Here is an 18292-nt window from a genome sequence, read left to right on the forward strand (position 1 = left end):
TATAAGAGGAGGGGGTGTCGCAATATTAATTAAGGAGTCAATTACTGCAGTAAGGAGGGATGATATATTAGCAGGGTCCTCTAATGAGGCCATATGGGTGGAGCTTAAAAACAAAAAGGGGGCAAGCACTTTGCTGGGAGTGTACTATAGGCCTCCAAACAGTCAGGGGGAGATAGAGGAACAGATATGTAGGCAAATCTCAGAGAAATGTGCAAATAATAGGGTAATAATAATGGGGGATTTCAACTTCCCCAATATTAACTGGGATAGTCAGAGTGTGAAAGGCTCAGAGGGTGTAGAATTCTTAAAGTGCATCCAGGAGAGCTTTTTGAGCCAGCATGTAGAAAGTCCTACAAGAGAGGGGGCGGTACTGGACCTAATTCTCGGGAATGTGGCCGGCCAAGTGGAAAAAGTGCTAGTAGGTGAGCACTTTGGTGATAGTGACCATAATATGGTAAGATTTAAGGTGGCCATGGAAAAGGACAGGGATGGGCCGGAAATAAAGGTTCTAAATTGGGGGAAGGCCGATTTTAATAGGATAAGGCAGGATCTGGCCAAAATGGACTGGGATCAGCTACTTGTAGGAAAATCCGCATCGGAGCAATGGGAGGCTTTCAGAAGGGAGATTGAGAACATACAATGGCAACATGTTCCCGTAAAGGTCAAGGGTGGTTCCAAAAACCACAGGGAACCTTGGATGTCAGGGGATATACGGGAATGGATTAGGAAAAAAAGGAGGGCTTTTGGTAGATACAAAAGGCTAAAGACGGAGGAAGCCCTAGAGGAGTACAAAAAGTGCAGGGGGATACTTAAAAAAGAAATTAGGAGATCAAGGAGGGGCCATGAAATAACACTGGCAAGCAAAATAAAGGAAAATCCGAAGATGTTTTATAAGTATATTAAGGGTAAGAGGATAACTAGGGAAAAAATAGGGCCCATTAGGGACAAAAGTGGCAATCTGTGTGTGGAGCCGGAAGATGTAGGAGGGGTTCTGAATGAATTTTTTGCGTCTGTTTTCACTATGGAGAAGGACGATGTAGACATAGAAATAGGGCGGGGGGACTGTGATATGCTCGAACATATTAACATCGAGCGGGGGGAGGTATTGGCGGTTTTAGCTGGCCTAAAAATGGATAAATCCCCAGGCCCGGATGAAATGTATCCCAGGCTGCTGTGTGAGGCAAAGGAGGAGATTGCGGGGGCTCTAACACATATATTCAGGACCTCTCTGGCCACAGGGGATGTGCCAGAGGACTGGAGAACCGCTAATGTAGTACCATTATTCAAGAAGGGTAGTAGGGAAAAACCGGGGAACTACAGGCCAGTGAGCCTAACATCAGTGGTAGGAAAATTATTGGAAAAAATCCTGAGGGACAAAATGTGTCTCCACTTGGAGAGGCAAGGATTAATCAGGGATAGTCAACATGGCTTTGTCAAGGGAAGATCATGTCTGACTAATTTGATTGAATTTTTTGAGGGGGTGACTAGGTGTGTGGATGAGGGTAACGCAGTGGATGTGGTATACATGGATTTCAGTAAGGCCTTCGATAAAGTCCCGCACAGGAGACTGGTCAAGAAGGTAAGAGCCCATGGAATCCAGGGTGCCTTGGCACATTGGATACAAAACTGGCTTAGTGGCAGAAGGCAGAGGGTGATGGTCGAAGGTTGTTTTTGTGACTGGAAGCCTGTGGCCAGTGGGGTACCACAGGGATCGGTGCTGGGTCCCTTGCTGTTTGTGGTCTACATTAATGACTTGGATATGAATGTAAAGGGTATGATCAGTAAGTTCGCGGATGATACAAAAATTGGTAGGGTGGTAAATAGCGAGGAGGGTAGCCTCAGTCTGCAGGACGATATAGATGGGTTGGTCAGATGGGCGGAACAGTGGCAAATGGAATTTAACCCGGAAAAGTGCGAGGTGATGCACTTTGGGGGGACTAACAAGGCAAAGGAATACACAATGAATGGAAAGACCCTAGGCAAGACGGAGGGTCAGAGGGATCTGGGTGTGCAAGTACACAGATCCCTGAAGGCGGCGGAACAGGTGGATAAGGTGGTAAAAAAGGCATATGGGATACTTGCCTTCATTAGCCGAGGCATTGAATATAAGAGCAAGGAGGTTATGATGGAGCTGTATAAAACACTGGTTAGGCCACAGCTGGAATACTGTGTGCAGTTCTGGTCGCCACACTACAGGAAGGATGTGATCGCGTTAGAGAGGGTGCAGAGGAGGTTCACCAGGATGTTACCAGGGCTGGAGCGCTTCAGCTATGAAGAGAGACTGGGCAGGTTGGGTTTGATTTCCTTGGAGCTGAGGAGGCTGAGGGGGGACATGATTGAGGTGTACAAAATTATGAGGGGCATAGATAGGATGGATGCTGAGGAGCTTTTTCCCTTAGTAGAGGGGTCGATAACTAGGGGGCATAGATTCAAGGTAAAGGGCGGGAGGTTTAGAGGGGATTTGAGAAAGAACTTTTTCACCCAGAGGGTGGTTGGAGTCTGGAACTCACTGCCTGAAAGGGTTGTGGAGGCAGAAACCCTCACAACATTTAAGAAGCATTTGGATGTGCACTTGAAATGCCATAGCATACAAGGCTACGGGCCAAATGCTGGAATATGGGATTAGATTAGACAGGGCTTGATGGCCGGCGCGGACACGATGGGCCGAAGGGCCTCTATCCGTGCTGTATTACTCTATGACTCTATGACTCTAGGTGCCTTATAGTATACTGAGCACCTGTGAAAGCTTGGATTGTGAAAGCTTGGATTGTAAGAGCTCCTTGTTCATGTCCTTTTTTCAGCTGTTGCAGTTTTGTTAAAGTATTTTAAATGCTTCAATTAAAGTCTTTCTTTCTGAATTAGCAGATAATCAGCTAATTTGCATTCACAAACATGCTTTTAGGGAAATGAAAAAAATTCAAAATGATGAAATATGTTTCATAAACATAATAAGTAACGAAAAGCCTATATTAAAATATACTTAAAATCAACAAAAAAAACCCTTAAAAGCTATGACCCTTTAAGAGCTCCATCATTCATAGAGCTTCCCTCAGGCCTATGCCAAATGGAATAAAAGAGATTCAAGTTCAATCCTGGTCTAGCCAGGTGCAAAATGGTGTGAGGCAATCATTTAGATGCATTATAATATTTAAATAAAATTATGACTCATTTTTGACCAGACCACTTTAGGTGGATCTAAAAGGCCTTGGGGTAAACCACAATTGGAACAGATATGAATCTTAGTCATAATTTTTTAGTCTCCCAATGTCTGTTTTAGTCCTATACCACTGGCCTTTAGGCCTGAAAAAACGACCTATGTGAAATGTAGAGGGCCATTGGTAACAAACAAATAACTGAAAACACATATGGGGATTGACATAGGATTCCACAAAAATTGCATCATCGTGGTGCCTTTATGTGGATGAAGTGTGAAGATGTATGAGAACGTAAAGGGAAGAATAATTCAGTTGGAACAGGAAGCGAGAAGGCCGAGCTGCATCAAGGAGAATGAGAATCTGGTGGACCAATCAGAGTCAAAATGGGAAGAGAAACAAAATAGTGGTAGTGATTGGACAGTGAGTAACAGAAAACAAACTAGTCCACAATGGTAGAGCACAGGTCTGTTGCCATGGATAGTGAAAGCAGATACACAGTGCTGAGGGACGATGATGCCAATTTGCTAATGATCCATTAGATCATTCCAGTGACCTAATCAAGGTGTCTTCTGAGATCTACAAAATCTAATGGCTTATGGGAAATATTCATAATTAGACACAAAATCACTTGTCCCAGTTAATGTAACCTCATGGTCAGGACCAGACATCATCATCACCTGAAGTGTCTATAATCTAAATACAGTACTTGCTCTATTGTTATTGCAAAATTATCAAATTTGCAGCCACCCTGAAAAAGCCAGATTATTCTATGTAAATTGGTCAAATTCACAGATGATAAACTAGAAGATCAACATTTGATAAAGCAGCTAAGTAATTCCAAAAGGTCTTGTGTAACATTTTCCATTGGGCAGAACTATGGCTGATAAAATTGAAAACATATAAATGTAAGGTATGGCACATTTGAGTAGATTTTCTACTTCAGTTCTCCCAGTTCAAATTGGGAAATGTTGCACCCCCTGTTCATGATATTCCATCCAATAAAATAATGGAAATTGAAAATCTCCTTAAGCTTAATGAATGGTGTTGAACTAACCAGGAAAGAGCCCGAGAGAGATCAGGCAGTGATATTAGGCTCAAGTACTGGTGACATCCAATTATTGCAAAGCAGTGATCATCAAAGTAAACAGAACACTAAATTATATTGCCAAATCAGTAGAATACAAGTCTGAGGCAAACCGTCCAGGGCTCCTGTCAGACCATACCTTGAATAATGTATTCCGCTCTGATCACCAGGGCACAAGATAAACTCTCAAGCCTGGAAGTGGTGCAAAGAACGGTCAGAAAAGTTTTGCGCAACATGAAGATCCCACCTACCCAATTTTTGCAATTTATTTATTATTATTACTACTGTTATATAGCGGTTTTAATTTTTACTGAGTGTTGCTTTCCAATGAGAAAGATAAAAGAAAGACTTGTATTTATAAAGCGTCTTTCACAACCTCCGGACGTCCTAAAGCGATTTATAGCCAATGAAGTACTTTTGAAGTGTAGTCACTGTTGTAATGTAGGAAAAGCGGCAGCCAGTTTGCGCACAGCAAGGTCCCACAAACTGCAATGTGATAATGACCAGATAATCTGTTTTAGTGATGTTAGTGGAGGGATAAATATTGGCCAGGGAGAACTCACCTGCTCTTCTGTCATGGGATCTTTTACGTCAACCTGAGAGGGCAGATGGGGCCTCGGTTTTAACATCTCATCCAAAAGACAGCACCTCCAACATTGCAGCACTCCCTCAGTACTGCATTGGACTGTCAGCCTAGAATATGTGCTCAAAGTCTCTGGAGTGGGACCCATGACCTTCTGATTCAGAGGTGAGAGTGCTACTGACTGAGCCACAGCTAACATTGACGTGATTTTCCAGTTATGGACATGATTGATCGTGAGGACACTCCCTGTTAATACATTATGATCCCCTTACTAAACAATTATAATTAATGTTAATGGAATTTAGTCTTCAGTAGGCTAATAAGAAATAATACTAATCTCCATATTTTAAGATAATGTGAAGAGAACATGATTGGAATTTCTTTTGCTAAAGAAACTCCACTTTGAGGTACTATATTGGCATAATTAAACAAGCAGTTAGTTTTTATTGTAGAGTGTGCACCATTCTGTGTTTTTTCATCTACCTAAAATCTTGTATTTCACTTGTTTAATTATGATTATTGGATCCAATAAGACGTATCTATTTAGTATTATTCAGTGTGCTAGCCACTCAGATTGCTTCCTTAAATAATTTAAATAAATGCAAAAACTTAAATGTCAATATAGTATAATTTAGTAGTGCAGAATAATCTTTTTGATGTAATAATGCCATACCCTCTACAATACACTTTAAGTAATAACTCAGTTGAAGAGCCATTTTGAATGTGATTAAGCTGTCTTTTAAGCTTATTTATGTGATGTTCTATCTCCTTCAGGCTGATTAAGGACGCTGGGATCAAGTTGCAGTCTCTGCTTCAGTCTGGAGTCGAGCAGTATATTGCCTGGAATAACACTTCTGTGCAGCTTGCAAGGGCTGCCAGTGTAAGATTATAGTTTACAGGTTCTCATTTCCTTGTTCATGTAATAAACATCAATTCATCCATTTCCTCTGAATCACCAAATTTTCTCGCATTTATGATTGATAACCAACTACAGCTAGGAACAGCTTTACCTATGACGGTTGTATCACAGATTGATTCCACCCTGAGAGAACAAGAAGACTTGAAAAATTGTATTGGGGTATGAGAGGGAAAGTCACAGATTTTCCAAAGCCTGAACACCACCTACAATAATTCATTCAGCAACTAGCAGTTAAATGTATATTTAGATTTCATGCAAGGGATGGGGTTCCAGGTGATGACACTGGAAGTGCGTTCCATAAGCAGATGACTTGCAGTGTGCAGTTTCAACACTGTATGTATGAATTCGGATTTCCAGCATCCGCAGTATTTTGCTATCGCACTGTATGTGTGAATGATTTACTTGCTGATAACACAGGTGGTGTTGATGTAGACTTTAGAAATCAATGCCATTTTGCCACACAGCAACATATTATGGTATCAGGCTCTATCATTATTTTCAAACATCAAACTCCACATCAGTGTCTCCTCATTTCTGTTTTTACATTTTGTATTGATTTGATATCAGTATGAGGAAGCTTTGAGGAAAAACATATGTAGGTAGGAACAAGAAAATTAATTCAGCTCATCTAACTTGTCTTGTACAAGCTCCGTTCATTCAAAGCATTTTCATCTGTTTCTGTCTTTGTGTCAAACCTTGTATCCCTTTCCTCTCTGTTGAATTGTGACTACATCCCCTGGATCTATGCAATGGTAAGAGAGTGAACAGTGATAGAACTAGCTCACCCAACATAATGCTTTGGCAATACTCCATTTCCGCTCCTTACTGACTCCACTATGCAGTAAATTAGATACAATCATAACATTAGTTCATTTAGTTTCATAACCTCAGCCAATATATTTGAGAAGAAACCTTTGCAGACAGGAGGTGTGCATTCCATTGACTTCTATTCGGTTCAAAGTTTCTGTTTGATCTTTAAGTGTTTTCTTTGATTTTTTTCAGGCTCACTGCCATTACATAGTTGTGAAGAACTTTGTTGAGACAGTAGAGGGTTTAAAGCTTGAGCCTGAAATCCAGCATGTGATCAAAATGTTGTGTGACCTTTATGCATTGACTGGCATTCTGGTCAATGCTGGGGATTTCTTATATGATGGCTATATGACTGGAAAGCAACTAGACTTGGTGACCGCTTCTCAACTGGATCTTCTAGTTCTTGTCCGGTAAAGTGATTATTTGTACACAAATGCAATGAAATGAGGAAAAATATTTGTACATGTCTTTTTTTTGTGAATCAAACTGGTGCATTTGTTCAGCTTCAGTTCATAACTGGATGAAGTAAAAAGCAGCGTGGAATTTTCTAATTATCATTAACTGAAAGCAATTACATGTTTTTGAATCCAAGATTGAGCAGATTTATTTTTCAAAACAGTATGCAGAATATACCTTTGCATCAGCTCCTGCCTTCGAACATGCTGATCGTGTTTGACTTTTGTTCATGCGTGGTTAGGACTACAACCTTTGCCAAGTACAGAACTAGTAGGACAGGAAATAGGATCAGTGATTTACTTCTGATGATTTGTTTACTTTTGATGACAATTCATTGAGAACTTTTAATGATTGATATCATAAGATGCAAAAATGAGAAATACTGACTTCTGTTATAAAAGCTGACCAATTTATAAGTTAGAAATTTCCAGACAGCCCGCTTGAAAACTGTTTGGTCCAAAGCCAAAATTAGTTGGAATCTTATTATAGTTGTATTAGTAAAGTTTACTTAAAAGCCAAAGATTTTAGCTGCAGTTGAACTTAATGTCAACTATAGAAAGTGATTTACTGACCTTCTAGGACACATCCCTAAATCAGAAAAGCAGAATGTCAGCAGACTCATTTCGGAAAGAAAAAATTAGAGCAAGTTGTTCAGTAAATTTTCTGCATTACAGCAATGGGTGAACTACTTCCATGGTAAGCATCAGAAACAAAACTCCAGGTCTCTGACTGTTGTGAGCAATACCACTTGACATCTACCAGTATTCCTAATAAATACTAGTATTTTCACTTAAAAATTTCAATTAAGTATATATAACTGCTTTTAAAAAAACTATTACGTGAATAAATAAGCTGAAAAACCTGAATCTAAATAAGCTTCATGAATAATATACTAATGTTACTGTTTTAGGAAAGATGCTGTCTCAATAGTGGATGCATTTGATTATCCTGACCAACAGCTGAATTCTGCTATTGGTAACTACGATGGCTATGCTTACCAACGCCTCTTCGAATGGGCTCAGAAAGCCCCCACAAATGCAAAGGTACCCTCAGCTTCATTTGTTGGATAACCATTGTACGTACAGCATTCCCAGTGATGTTGCCTGGGAAGATTTTGTTTGCGCACTAACTGTAGCGAAATCATTAATGTGTTCAGGTAGAACATGTTTACAATTTTGCTGCAAGCAGAGGAATCTGCTACTCTTTCCCCCACCCCCCTGCTGGTGCTTTGTACTTTCTGAAATATAACTATGGAGTGATGGTAATGGCCTGGATGTTGATGAAGGTGAAGTTTACCTTAATGCTGGAAATACTGAGTAGCACTTTTTATTGTCCTTTACCAAGCTTATTTTCAAACTTCTGAAATACTCATTTTTTCATTTCTTTTGGACAAAAGCAACAAACTTATCTTGTACTAATTTCATTTGTTCAAAACAGCATGCTGAAAAAGAACAAAAATACACCAGGGCCAGCTCTTGTCTTAACTCATTAACAATACATGTGAAATAACACATTCTCTGGTTAATATGCATTATGTGGCTATCACAGTGATGGCATGAAATGTTGTGGACGCATTTCAAGGAGTTGAAAGAGATTGAGGCCAAACATTGAAAGACATATTGTATTCAACCTTTACATAGTAATTGCCGACTTTAACGTCAGGGCCTGATCTGCATGCGAGGCCTCGGTTTCCCGCCCTCTGCCAGCCAGATTGAGAGGCTGGCTAAGGGCGGGTAGGCCTGCGGCAGTAGGCCGCAGAGGAGGGAGGGAGGGATCGAGCCGTTAAAATGATGGGTGGGGGAAGGGGGTTGTCAGCCAGGGACCGAGCCATGCCGGTAAAAGGATCTGGATTTTGGGGGGGGGGGGGGGGTCGCCAGGGATCGGGCCGGTAAAAGGATCGGGATGGGGGGTGGGGAGGGGGGGGGGGCGGTCGCTAGGGATCAGGCCGGTAAAAGGATTGGGGTGGGTGGGGGTCGCCAGGGATCGGGCTGGTAAAAGGATCGGGATTAGGGAGGGCGGGGGCGCATCAGTCAGGGATCGGGACGGTAAAAGGATCGGGATTGGGGGGGGCAGGGAGGGGTCGCGTCAGTCAGGGATCGGGCCGGTAAAAGGATCGGGATTGGGGTGGGCAGGGGTCGCGTCAGTCAGGGATCGGGCCAGTAAAAGGATCAGGATTGGGGTGGGCGGGGGCGCATCAGTCAGGGATCGGGCCAGTAAAAGGATCAGGATTGGGGTGGGCGGGGGCGCGTCAGTCAGGGATCGGGCTGTGCGTTAAAATAATCGGGGGGGGGGGGAGGAAAGAGCGGATCGGGGCCGGATAATCGGGTGGGTGAAGAGAAGATCGTGGCCGGCCTCCGCATCATCGGTGGTGGGAGGCCTGGGGGGCAGGTGGGGGTTAGGCAGGGAGCCTGTATCCAGGTGGTAGGTATAAAGGCACTTGCCTCCTGGATCCAGCAGTCCCTGTCTTGCTGTAATGCCAGGTTTTACAAATTGTGTAAAACCTGTCCACATGCAATTTAAAACAAAATGGAGATGAAAAAAGAGGCTTACAGTCTCATATAATATGTAAATTGATGTCCCGGCTATTGGGAGTGGGTTTGTCACCCACCCCACCTCCGTTAAAACCGGAATTGGCGGGTTCAGGTTGGGAATCCCATTTTTAACAATTTAACTACCCCCACACCCCCAACTCACTCTTTTAGGTTAAAATTCCCCATCATATTGGATCATTGTCCTTTAACCCTCTGAATTCTGGGTGTAGAAAATTGAAAATATCAGTTGGTGCAGTTACTGGAAGAGGGAACATCTGCAGTATTTTGCTATCGTACTAGTGTTTGGTTCACTGCCACACCTCTTCTAGGAATGCCTACCTTGAAGAAGTTCTGCTCTCCAGTTTTGAAGAAGGGTCAAACCCGAAACGTCAACTCAAATTTCTCTCCACGGATGTTGCCTGACTTGCTGAGTTTTTCCAGCATTTTCTGTTGTTATACTGGAAGAGGGAACCTTGTATCAGGAATGTGGTATACCTGATCTGGGATTTTTTTGGTGCAACCACTAGTGTAAAAATGGAAAATTGAAACCATAAGCCAATATTAACTTTAGTTGTGGAATATAAAAGTTAACTGCCAACTCCACCCCCCAAAAAGGGATAAAACCAAATCGGACTGAGCCACATCTGATGCACATTCTATTTTGAAAGTTTACATTGACTTGTTGAAACAATGACATTTACTTTCTGTTTTCCAGGCCCATGTTTGTATAAGTATGACATAAATTAAGCTAATTTTATTAATCTGTATGTCAGCAAGAAGCATTGCCCACCAACATAGCAAATCAAATATTTGGACACACACTGCCTGCAATTCCTACGTTTTTTGCAGCCAGTACACATCCAAACACCCAGTTTGTACTAGTGGTGGACTCAAATAATGACATCTAGTGCAGTATGGGAGTGTGAGTTGGTAAGTTTGAATGTACACCATCTAGTCCATTTCCCCCTCACCCCATCGTAGCATCCCTTGGACGCCAGCTCAGACAGCAACTTTGCAATCGACACTACGTGCCGATTCCTATTTTCCAAATCAGCATCAAAGAAAGAGAAAGAACTTGCATTTACATAGTGTCTTTCATGTGCTTGGGACGTCCTAAAGGTGCTTTACAGCCAATCAGTTACTTTTGAAGCGTAGTCCCTGTTTATTTCTAGGCATATGCAGCAGCCAACTTGTGCACAGCAAGGTCCCACAAACAGCCATGAGCATAAGAAATAGGAGCAGGAGTCGGCTCTTCGGCCCTTTGAGCCTGCTCCGTCATTCAGTGAGATCGTGGCTGACCTACCTCAACTTCATTTTCCTGCCCGATCCCCATATCACTTGATTTCCTTAGTGTCCAAAAATCTTACCAATCTCCGTCTTAAATATACTCAATGACTGAGCATCCACAGCTATCTGGGGTAGAGAATTCCAAAGATTCACAACCCTTTGAGTGAAAAAAATTTCTCATCTCAGTCCTAAGTGGCCGACCAGTGAATCTGTTGATTGGAGGTGTTTAAGGGATAGATGGTGGCTCGAACATTAGAACTCCCCAACTCTGAATAGTATTGTGGGATATTTTACATCCGCTGGGCATCAAATACAGCACCTCCAACAGTGCAGCACTTCCTCAGTATGGCCCTAGTGTCGGCGTAGATTATGTGTTCAAGCCTTTGGAGTCGAGCTTGCACCCATGACCTAACTCGGAGTTGGAGTGCTACCACCGAGCCAAGATGAACATTTATTAACATGAGAACTAGAGGAGGGAAATTTGCAGGGCTATAGGGAAAGAGCAGGTGAGTGGGACTACAGCAATTGGATAGCTCTTTCAAAGATCAGGCACAAATGACCGCCTCCTGTGTTGTATCAATCTGATTCTATAAAGTTTTGCTCCATGTCCCTATGACCAACTTCCACACTACTGATGAGACAATATTTTCTGAGGCTTCTTTCCCAAAATGTTTTCCTTCTGAAATTTTCTTGCATTCTCATCAGCCATGGCTAATTGATTTCATTTATACATGCAAATAAAATGTAAAGTAACAAATAATGTTTCAGGCTAGATAGGATCAAGAACAGATTGATCAGAATTTGTCTAACTTTGGGTTTGGAAAACTGTGTTTACAAAAAGAAAAGCAAATGCTCAGTCTCGAGGTATATTCTCCAGTCCTGTAACAAATGGAGTGATTTGGTAATCCAGCACTGCCAGCAAGGGGTGGTGCTCAAAGTGCATCTTAAATCGCAGGTGCACAGCCCACAATTTTCCAAGACATATGCAATACAAACACCAGGTCATAAAATCACCTTGAATGGATCAAACTGTGTTAAGCTTCACTGGTTCATGACGTTGTCGTTCATGTGTATACTGGAAATGTTTGTCATTGAGACTTAGATAAGAGTGGTATTGTCAAATCTGTAAGGTGTTCAGCCGCACTAATTGATTTTCATAAATGCAATCAATCATTACATAATCAGCTGTGTAAATAGGTTTCATGTTGATTTTGTTCCTTCAAATATGTATTTGAAAAAGTATTTACGTAGAGAAAGATGTAATTTTTGAATTTACTGTTGTCACCATTTGAAAGAATAGGTTACTGAGTTTTTGTTTCTATAGGTAAACCTTGCATATGAGAAATACCTGAAGACTCACTTTCAATCAGCGCAGTCCAAGCTGTGATGTGTTGTTCTGTGATTAAAGCTAACTTAACAGTGTTGGACACCAAATAATCATAAAAAAGCTGGCCACTGACAATTAACAGCCAGATTGATTCACAAAAAAATGCAAGTACGATGCAAAAAGTCAGTTGTTGAACTAAAGTTCAATTGAATTGACAATTTCTAATGCGTATAGATCTTGTAAAATTGTTTTCAAACTAAGTAAATGTACTAATTAAAACAGAATTTTAGACTTCAGTGCCTGGATTATTGTACCAATTTTTCTGTAAATTGACATGGATTTAATTGCATTCTCTTAACTTTGTGCTTACAACTATTATAAAACATCTTCTGCGTCTCAGTATTTTGCTGATGTCAGCCTTTTCAAACTTGTTTATTTAAATGTATCTGATGTTACCAGCTATTAAATGAACCCATTCATTTATTTTAACCACAGTATGTTTTTTTCTCCCATTGCCAGCAAAATCTTTTCTTTCTTTCCTCCCCTCCCTAGTGCAAGCAGGGACAAAGGACTCACTAAACCTCAACGCAGCAGTTTGGTCAACTACTGTTTAATAAAACCTCAAGTAACCATTTCTCTATATGGCTCTTGGCAAGACAATCACCCAAATAGAACTATAAAGAAACATTGCACAAAATTAAATGGCTAACTATTAGTACTATTACTAGACCACTAATGGCTCTTTTTTTTTTTAAATGACTATAATTTGATTTCCCATTGGAGCTAGAGCGAAGCTACTCATGCTGTCAAATTGAGGATTTTTGCAAAGATCATAAGTAAAATTAAACTTGCACGACAGTATCACAGGCAATCTCCCAGATTAAATCTGCACCATTAAAAAGTCAGCGCATGTGAAATACATGCACCAAGGTAGCCACAAGTACATTAGCAACCATATTACTCATCTGGACCCACACTTTACTGATTGATTTAAAACAAGTTGGGCAGGTAAGATTTATAGATTAAATCCTTCATTTATACAGCATGAAAAACACAGACAAGCTTTCAATAACTTTATTTCCCAAGTACATGGAGATAATAAACAAGTAAAAGATACATCAATTTCATGTATTTTCTTGAAGAAAATTTCAATCTAGCAGGTAGTGTTAAAAAGTTAATCAAAACTTAAATATTAAAGGAATATACATCTTACACATTATACCTCATTTCAACAGCATTTGGTTACAGTATGCATAGAAATTTTTACTATTGTACAAAAAGTAACTTTACAATAGAAGAGTTGTAGAATTTGCATCAGTACATGGTTACCTGGGTATTCAATTAAATTGTGCCAGATAGTGATCCATTACTGTTCATTTTGTGTGGTTACATCATTTAGAATTGTAAGGCTGGTCAGTCTTCAGTTTTCCGTGCCAATCTACAAAAGGTCCAGTTGTGTTCCACAGTGTTCTCATTTGCTCTCTCGCTCATGTGATGTACCCTCGTCATTCTGATAGTAAAGCCCTGCTTTGCGATGTACTCCATCAGGTGAACGCGAAGAGACACCTCCTGGTGATAATCACAGGGTCCAAATGTGAAGGACACCTGGAAGTCTCTGGTATCCATCATGTGTTTGTTCCATTTTGTGAAATGGTTTGAGATGCCCTCCAGCAATGAGTGCACTTTAGTAGTGATCGTCAGTTGTGTTATTATAACAGCTACTGGATTGGAATATTTGGAAAGTTTGCGGGTGCTAGACAGTTCCACCACCTCCTCGAAGGTATCTAATGGGTAAAGGGGCTTGGGGTCATTCAGGCAGTGAATCAAAGGCTCTATCTGATAAAAATCTGCCTCTTTTCTAAGGAGGTCAATTTCTTTGAAGCCATGAGGTAGTGTTAGATCTGCTGTCCTTAAAAAATTCAAGATGTATCTAAAGAGAGGTCCATCTCTATCAATGAAGTAGTTTCCTTGGGAGTCTTTGGCAGTGGGGAAATCTCCCCTGAACATTACTCCCAACATGGAGTCTGGGTATCTAGTTAGTGTGGAGATTGATGTTGAATACAAGTGTCCTCCCACATTAAGAGTAACTGGATCAGCCATCTGAAATAAAAAAAACTAGAACATGAATGGTGATCACAAAATGCTTTGTCCGTATTACCACATTGTGACAGTAAAGTTTAATTATCTTTACCTAATTTATGTAAGACTGAAATCTTGCTGAATGTGTTTCATGTATTCAATCCCTAATAGTGATATACTGGAATAAAAATCTCGCATCCACGCCAATTAGGAGTAATGGTGTGCAAACCTACATCCCAAGAACAAAGAAAACGACTCCTGTTGAAGCCCCGTAACCATGGGGCGCACCAAATTCAAATAAATTACTCATTCTCTAGATTCAACCGCTGAATAGAATTTCATGTTTTAAAGTTTATTTTTCACACCTAAGCTTAAATAGAGCTCGCGAAGTAGTAAATAGTAATGTCCGGCTTATCTAGCTCGCCAAACTTATTACTGAAACCAGTGCAATGTCCTGTATTTGCTTAACTACCATACATGAAATTGGATTATGCAAAACCAAGTACCAGGGCACATCAATGTTCCGGTAAATACATCAAAACAAATCATGCGCCCTACTTGTTAAATTTCTTTAAACGAGGCTCCGAAAGGAGAGTGGGTGGGGAAGACGTGCAATGGACGCGGAAGCCACATGAACATTGGGACACGATGCAAAGCAATACAGAATTAATTCTTGTATTTGCCACAAAAAAACTCTCTGGTTTAGGTGGAGGGTCGTTGAGAAATATAAAGCGTTTTCCAATATGCGCTCCCGCCTGATGTCTTGACATTGGCTGAAACACAAGACGTGGCGGAAAACCAACAGCAGAAAGCCGCTCGAGTCGGCGGCCAGGTCCACTCGGTCACCCTTCACCCCCGGGGGCGGTGCGGCTCAGAAGAGCGCGGAGGCAGGCGGGGGGGGGAAAGGTCGCCGAGTGCCCCGCTCGCCCGGCCGCCACGCAGCAACTCCGACTGAACCATTAAACGAACCCTCCCGCCTGCGAGTCGCCGCGACCCGGGCGCACCTTCAAACAAGGCGAGCTTCAAAAAGCTCAGGCGCAGGACTCAGACTAACGGCAACGCTGCCACCCGCGCTCCTTACCGTCTGGCCCCAGTCTCCATTATCCATTTGCTCCCGGGAGCTGGTTTATCTTTCAGCACAGCCGCAGATCCAGTGCTACCGCTCTGCGCCTGCGCTGTCCTTTCACACACTCGGTGTGCCTGGCGTGACCGTCAGGCGGGCGGCTGGGCAAGACGCTGTTGCCAATTTGAACTGGGCACCGCCATCTTTCATAAAGGCAGTCTGGTTCCTGGCTGCAGTCCTCAGGATCTGATTAACAGGTGAATTGTGGAATAACAACAGAAAATGCTGGAAAAACTCAGCAGGTCAGGCAACATCCGTGGAGAGAAATTTGAGTTCGGTGGCATAGTGGTTAGCACTGTTGCCTCACAGCGCCAGGGACCCGGGTGACTGTGTGGAGTTTGCACATTCTCCCCGTGTTTGCGTGGGTTTTCTCCGGGTGCTCCAGTTTCCTCCCACAGTCCAAAGATGTGCAGGTTAGGTTGATTGGCTATGATAAAAATTGACCCTTAGTGATAGGGGGATTAAATACGGGGATAGGGTGGGATATGTGTTGGTGTAGGGGCTACAGGGATCGGGTGGGATATGTGTTGGTGCAGGCTCGATGGGCCGAAATGGCCTCTATCTGTACTGTGAGGTTTCTGTGATTCTGTGATTGATGTTTCGGGTCGAACCCTTCCTCAAAACTGGAAAGAAAAGAAATTAGATCGAAGGCAGGGCTGCGATCGGACAAAAGAAGTGAAAGAAACAAAAGAGCTAGATGAGATGGTAATAGGCTGAGATTAGGTGTAAAGTGTACTGGCAGGGCAAGAGATAGCTGCCAGGTGTGAGAGAGAAACAAAAGGAAAGGGGAGGGGGGGGAAAGGAGTGGAAAAATTACAAGAAAAAATGTGTAATGGGGCCGAGGTTATGATCTGAAATTGTTGAACTCGATATTGAGTCTGGAAGGCTGCAGAGTGCCTAATCGGAAGATGAGGTGCTGTTCCTCGAGTTTACGTTGAGCTTCCGTGGAACAATACAAGAGGCCAAGGGCGGTGAGGTCCGAGTGGGAATGGAGCGGTGAATTAAAATGACAGGCGACCGGAAGCTCGGGGTCACCCTTACGGACTGAACGGAGGTGTTCCGCAAAGCAGTCACCCAATCTGCGTTTGGTCTCCCCAATGTAGAGGACTCTCGCTCACAACTGACGAGAAAAACCCTATTCAACATATCGCCAGAGGTTAATTTTACGGAGGTGTTAAAGGAAGAGCGGGAGGTGGAGAGGTTTCAGGAGGGAAATCCCGATATATTCAAGGGAATTTCAGATTTTAAAATGCATTTTTTTGACACCTAAGCTTAAATACTGCCCCCGAAGCAGTATTGCCAGGCTTAAATGGCAAACAAGACTTCCAAACACATCACTCAGATCAATGCAGTGTCCCAATAAGATAAATGAAAAAGTAATTCGGCTCAATAAAGCCTTTGAAAACTGACTAAAAGCTGGTCATACAAGTGTAGCAGATGGCGTATCTCTTCCGGGCAAACTGCAACAATGGCCCAGAAATTAGGGTCGGGGGCTTGCCGCGGGTGCAAGCCCCTGATGTGCACTTACCTGGCGCGCGTGGAATTCCGTTCTCGTGAGGAGCACTCCCGGGCAGCGTCTGACATCACGCCACCCAGGAGTGCAGCCGGCACGGAGTGTAAGTGAGACACGCCCTGTGAGGTCGCATTAGCATAGGACACGCCCCCAATCTTTCTCACAAGCTCCAAAGCCTTTGGTACATGCAGAAGCAGCATGGTAAGTAGGTTCTTTGTATTTTTATGAATCTTTTGGTAACTTTTATAAACTTTTAAATACTTTTACATGAATTGGAAGAATCTTAAATAGTTTTAAAGAGATTTGAAGCAATTTAAAGAGTTTTAAAAGCCCTGAAAGCATTTTTTTCATTCATTTTACTGAACTAGTTTTAAAAAGCTATTCAATGCATGTAGTATAGTCAAGTGACTTCTTGGTCCAGTCACCTGAGGTTGCAATAAAATATTATGGCTTTGGGGCCAGCTCAGGGTCATCTATTGTGCTCTTATCTTGATTCCACTGGTTTGAGCTGTAAAAATTCAATCAGTGAGTCTTCAAAGCATTTGGTGTCCCTGTCTCAAATGCAGGTGGGTGCTTCATATTTTCTGCTTTCATTTTAGAGTAAAAGTGCTCACAACGCCAGAGAACGTGCACTGACAGGCGGTGGTGTTGTCATGCTAAGGGATTTAACCGAACATGAGGAAAGGGCCCAGCAGCTGTTTGGATTTACTAGCGATCGCCCCTCGGCTGATTTTCAATCAGAGATTGTTACACCTGAACGTGAGTTGCGCTGGCCAGCTATATGTTTAAAAATGTTAGGTGTGTGTTGAATATCTGTGATGTGGCAGATCATGCTTTACCTTTGCAAATGTTTACTGTTTCCTTTCCACAGTTGGACAGCATACCTCTCACACGGGATGAGCAGTGCGTTGAGTCTGCGGCCGCAGAGGGCATTGGGGAAGGGGTTGCTGATGCAATGGGAGCAGTAAGTGAGGTGGTGGAGGAGCAGGAGCAACTTGTGCTATGTCAGCTAGTGCACGGTGGCATAGTGGTTAGCACTGTTGCCTCACAGCGCCAGAGACCCGGGTTCGAATCCGGCCTCGGGCGACTGTCTGTGTGGAGTTTGCACATTCTCCCCGTGTTTGCGTGGGTTTTCTCCGGGTGCTCCGGTTTCCTCCCACAGTCCAAAGATGTGCGGGTTAGGTTGATTGGCTATGATAAATTGACCCTTAGTGTTAGGGGGATTAAATACATGGGGTTACAAGGATAGGGTGGGATATGTGTTGGTGTAGGGGTTACGGAGATCGGGTGGGATATGTGTCGGTGCAGGCTCGATGGGCCGAAATGGCCTCTATCTGCACTGTGGGGTTTCTGTGATTCTGTGAAGAGGAGTGTATGGACCCTGCGTTGCTGCACAGTATCTCACCAGCTCCTGGGCCCTCTGGC

General features: G+C 42.6%; 2 protein-coding genes across 6 annotated transcripts in view; one reads left to right on the forward strand and one right to left on the reverse strand.

Moving 5' to 3' along the window:
* The window catches only part of LOC147111065 (peroxisomal acyl-coenzyme A oxidase 2-like), an 81186-nt gene extending 68545 nt beyond the window's left edge, over window positions 1-12641 (forward strand). Inside the window, exons 11-14 of the mRNA XM_086001547.1 lie at window positions 5597-5702; window positions 6744-6961; window positions 7918-8050; window positions 12150-12641. Of these exons, the coding sequence (XP_085857673.1) occupies window positions 5597-5702; window positions 6744-6961; window positions 7918-8050; window positions 12150-12212 (520 nt within the window). The 3' untranslated portion in view covers window positions 12213-12641. The remainder of the gene's footprint in view (window positions 1-5596; window positions 5703-6743; window positions 6962-7917; window positions 8051-12149) is intronic.
* Window positions 12642-13212: 571 nt separating this feature from the next.
* Window positions 13213-15484, reverse strand: LOC147111066 (BTB/POZ domain-containing protein KCTD6). Of its 5 annotated transcripts, none has more exons than XM_086001548.1 (2): window positions 15313-15484; window positions 13213-14252 (listed from the first exon to the last, which is right to left on the reverse strand). In XM_086001548.1, the coding sequence occupies exons 1-2, from the start codon at window positions 15337-15339 to the stop codon at window positions 13566-13568; spliced, it is 714 nt and encodes a 237-aa protein (XP_085857674.1). In that variant the 5' UTR covers window positions 15340-15484; the 3' UTR covers window positions 13213-13565. The 5 variants fall into 5 exon arrangements, with proteins under 5 accessions (XP_085857674.1, XP_085857677.1, XP_085857678.1 ...); XM_086001551.1 differs by lacking the exon at window positions 15313-15484 and adding an exon at window positions 15236-15257; XM_086001552.1 differs by lacking the exon at window positions 15313-15484 and adding an exon at window positions 14964-15016 and having other exon boundaries at window positions 13213-14262.
* Between the last annotated feature and the right edge of the window lie 2808 nt (window positions 15485-18292).

This window comes from Somniosus microcephalus, chromosome 11, assembly GCF_052327205.1.
Source record: "Somniosus microcephalus isolate GS21.2 chromosome 11, FLI_Smic_1.0, whole genome shotgun sequence".
Lineage (NCBI taxonomy): Eukaryota > Metazoa > Chordata > Chondrichthyes > Squaliformes > Somniosidae > Somniosus > Somniosus microcephalus.

Excerpts from the sequence above, each read along its gene's own strand:
- LOC147111066 (XM_086001552.1), bottom strand. The coding sequence starts at position 15,001 with ATGTCAAGACATCAGGCGGGAGCGCATATTGGAAAACG. Across the intron at positions 14,263-14,963 it reads GGAGCGCATATTGGAAAACG|TTTATTTCAGATGGCTGATC; the intron begins CTTTATATTTCT and ends GTTCTAGTTTTT.